The sequence below is a fragment of the Lactuca virosa genome, chromosome 8 (assembly GCF_052849685.1).
Source record: "Lactuca virosa cultivar CGN04683 chromosome 8, Lactuca_virosa_CGN04683_v6, whole genome shotgun sequence".
In the NCBI taxonomy this organism is placed as follows: Eukaryota; Viridiplantae; Streptophyta; class Magnoliopsida; order Asterales; family Asteraceae; genus Lactuca; species Lactuca virosa.
This window is the reverse complement of record NC_136433.1, coordinates 327,537,115-327,541,181: the sequence shown is the minus strand read 5'-3', so window position 1 is coordinate 327,541,181 and position 4,067 is coordinate 327,537,115. Positions and strand designations below refer to the sequence as shown.

Here is a 4,067-nt window from a genome sequence, read left to right as displayed (position 1 = left end):
AGTAAATTCTGATTACGAAAGGGATTTTTGAACTGAGTCATCTTTTATCGTTCTGAGCCCTTATAAAATACGATTGAACGTAGCTTCAGGTAAGGCCTTTGTGAGGATATCAGCCAAATGATTAGAGGATCTAACAAAATGTACTTCAACGTTTCCATCTTCAATGTGATCCTTTATAAAAATGATATCATAGTGCTATATGTTTCGTATTTGAGTGTTGCACTGGATTATGGCAGATTCTGATTACACTTTCTGAATCACAATATAGTGGAATCCTCTTTATGTTGATCCCATAGTCCCTAAGGTGATTTTGAATCCATACAACTTGGGAGGTGCACGATGCAGCTGCGATGTATTCGACTTCTACAGTAGATAAGTAAACACAGGTCTGCTTCTTAGATTGCCAACTAACAAGTTTGTCATCCAAAAACTGACACCCCCAGAAGTGCTTTTGCGATCGGGACCACATCCACTAAGATCAACATCGGAATATGCTTGCACAAAGAAACCGGAGTTAGAAGGATACTAAATTCTGAGAGAGGTAGTTCTTTTGAGGTATCAGGATATGTTCTTCATAGCAATCATATGAGGTTGACGTAGATTCTCCTGAAGCCTATCACAATAACAAACAACACACATGATATCTGGACGACTCGATGTTAGATACATTAAAGACCCAATCATCTGTCGATATAGAGTGATATATGTTGCCGACTTGTCCAAGGATGGTGTAAGCTTCGTTCCGAACGCCATTGGAACCTTGACCTTTGAATCACCCACCATACCAAATTTTGCTAGCAAGGTCTTCGTGTAAGCTTCTTGGTTGATGAATATCCCCTCTGAACTCTGTCTAATGTTTAAACCAAGGAAAAAGTTAATAGGACCCATTGAGCTCATTTCAAATTTAGTTTCCATCAGTTTTTAGAATTAAGCAGTTAATTTAGGATTAGTGGATCCGAAAATGATGTCATCAACATAAATATGAATGATCATTAAGTGGTCACCATCTTTCTTGCGAAAGAAGGTTGGGTCAACCGAACCTTGTTTAAATTTTGATTGTTTTAGAAATCGAATAAGGGTTTCATACCTTGCCCTTGGAGCTTGTTTCAAACCATACACAACCTTGTCCAAAACATAACAATGATTTGGATATTTCTCATTAACAAAACGTGGTGGTTGTTCCACGTATACCGTTTCCTCGAGTTCTCCGTTCAGAAATGCACATTTCACATCCATCTGAAAGACTTCAAAATTCTTGTGAGCGACGTATGCAAGGAAAATCCGAATAGATTCCAACCTGGCAACCGGTGTGAACGTATCTTCATAGTCTATACCTTCCTTTTAGCAGTATCCTTTCACAACTAGTCATGCCTTGTTGCGATTCACGTTGCCTTCGTTATCCATTTTGTTGCGAAACACCCATTTCAATCCGACGACTGAAGCATCCTTCGGAGTGGGAACAAATCTCCAAAATTGATTTCTCTCAAATTCATTGAGTTCTTCCTGCATAGCTTGAACCCAATCAACATGATCAAGAGCAATCTTTATGGATTTAGGCTCGATTTTAGAGATGAACGAATTAAACATGCAAACTTCCATTTTTGAAAATAATGCAATTTGATTTGCTTTTTGTTGTTCCCTTGTAAGAACTCCTGAAGATGCTTCTCCGATAACTTGAGATTTTGGATGATCCTGAGTCCAATTTGTCATAGGTGGATAACGTGGATCATAGGATGGATCGACTTCAGCAAAAACTTCCTCATATTCCGATTGCACATCAGAATCATTGTTTTCATTCTCCCCCTGGAAATTTACATGTGCGTCTTCATTTGGAATCGGATTTCCCCCTGGATAGGAACATCACGGTTTGAGGTTTAAGAGGATCTCTCCCCTGGAATAAAGCATCAGAAGGTGCTGGTTGAGAAGGTAGACCAGAAGCTTTCGGAATTGGTGTCTCTTGAGAGGTTTCGATGTTTTTGGCAGCTCCATCGACAATTTTCTTTAACTCATCCCCTTGATTGTCCTTTGCCTTTGATTCAGAAGAGATGGCTTTTTCAGGCTCATTAATCAGATTCATAAATTCCTCATAGAGATTTGAAAGAGGAATTATCATAGGATTCGTTGAAGGAAAGATCTCCTCAGATTGACAACATGCTCTCTGAAACTTCTTCATATAGTTATCATCAAAGGTGACATAATAGGTCTCTTCAATCTTTCTTGATTTCTTTTTCAGAACCCTATATGCTTTCGAAGTTAACGAATAACCCAGAAAAATGCCCTCATTAGCTTTCACATTGAATTTGCTCCTTTGTTCTTTAGAATTGAAAATGAAGCACCTAGAACCAAACACATGGAAAAAATTAACGTTAGGTTTTCTTTTGTTCGGTATATCATAAGGTGTAATCAAGAATATTTTGTTGATGAAAGAATGGTTCTGCGTGAAACAAGCAGTTGCAATAGCATCAACCCAGAAGTAGTTAGCTATCCCTTTGTCAGTTAAGAATTCTTCAAACGCTTGGATTTGAATTCCGAACCATTATCACTGTGAATGTTCTGAATAGGCTTTCATAATTGAAGCTCTATCTGCTTGATGAAATCTTTCAGCTTCGGAGTTGCATCTGATTTCTGTCTAAGAAAGAACACCCAGGTAAATCTAAAAAAATCATCAACAACAACCAATATATATTTATTCCCACCAATACTTTCGATGCAGATGGTCCACACAAGTCAATATGCATTAATTTAAGTGGTTCGATTATTTTGGTATTGATGATGGTTGATTCTTTTCCTACTTTGCTTTCCCAGCTCACAAGCAGCACTTTAACACCCCAAAATTCCAGACCAAAAATTTCATTTTTAATTTAATAATTCATAAAACAGATTATTGAAAACATCATGAAGTTATCTCATATGATACAAACCCATACGTCATATGTCTAAAAACATATCATAATATAATAATGTTATAGTACAAAATCCCAAGAACAACATAGTGCGGAAAATCATGGTGTAATGCGCTGCTATCGTGCCGGCTCCTTTCCCTTCGAAGAAGAAGGACCTGAAACAAAAACTGAAAACCGTAAGCACAAAGCTTAGTGAGTTCCCCCATCATACCACATATCATACAATAAACATACTTTCTAACATGTCTGAGTACTGGCCTACCCCTTCGGTCTCTTTCAACCAGTAACTTGCCTAGCATATCAGGGCGCTGGCCTACCCCTTTGGTCTCTTTCAGCAGGTACCTTGCCTAGCATATCAGGGTGATAGCCTACCCCTTCGGTGCTTTCGACGGTACCGAGGACTATTTCACCCCTACTTCTACCATGTAATCTCCTAGTACATAAACACATAAGTCACATACTGCCTAGCATATCAGGGTGTTGGCCTACCCCTTCTGTCCTTTCGACCGGTACTGGGGCCTATCATACCCCTCCTACTACTTCACATAATGTCATAGCATACTAGCACATAAAGCATAACATATAGTGGCATACCAGATAATTATGACAAAGAAAATCATCTCTACTATAACTCTTACTAATGGGCCGTCATTGGTGCCTTCGGCCCACTTCTAGTGGAAGGTAACCCACCTCAAATGCTGTCAAGTAGCTGAACTGTCCTCGACTCTGAAATCTGCCCCACTTAAACTCCTACACATAAAGATTTCTTGTAGTTACCCCTTTTCATGCTCATAACCCCGACCTTAAGGGTCAACTTTGGTCAAAGTCGAAGTCAAGGTCAACACCCTGGTCAAAGTCAACATCTGGTCAATGTCAACGTTCCGAGTCGACTCAACTCGCCGAGTTGACCCATCAACTCTTCGAGTTCCGTAAATCCAAAAACTCTGAACTCGTGATCCAAATCGTCAAGTTCTTTCACAACTCGTCGAGTTGCTCCTATCCATGGTATCGGGACTTTCCCATTCTACTCGTCGAGTCATCCTTGAACTCGTCGAGTTTTCCCTTTTACAAAATCGGGACATTTCAACCCAACTCGTCGAGTTCCTCTATGGACTCGACGAGTTCTTCAGTCTGTTGAGCCATGTGAAAAGATTAAGCTCCTAT

General features: G+C 39.5%; 1 protein-coding gene across 1 annotated transcript; it reads right to left on the bottom strand.

The window, feature by feature from the left end:
- Positions 1-1,365: 1,365 nt before the first annotated feature.
- On the bottom strand, positions 1,366-2,173 carry LOC145131770 (uncharacterized). Its single transcript, XM_079066426.1, has 2 exons — positions 1,865-2,173; positions 1,366-1,803 (listed from the first exon to the last, which is right to left on the bottom strand). Exons 1-2 carry the CDS (start codon positions 2,171-2,173, stop codon positions 1,366-1,368), a joined length of 747 nt encoding a protein of 248 aa, XP_078922552.1.
- Positions 2,174-4,067: the final 1,894 nt, after the last annotated feature.

What these genes read in the sequence shown, in the direction of transcription:
- LOC145131770 (XM_079066426.1), bottom strand. Translation starts at nt 2,173, where the DNA reads ATGAAGAAGTTTCAGAGAGCATGTTGTCAATCTGAGGAGATCTTTCCT. An exon ending in ATCCTCTTAAACCTCAAACC is followed by an intron (nt 1,804 to 1,864) that starts GTGATGTTCCTA and finishes GTAAATTTCCAG; the next exon opens with GGGGAGAATGAAAACAATGA.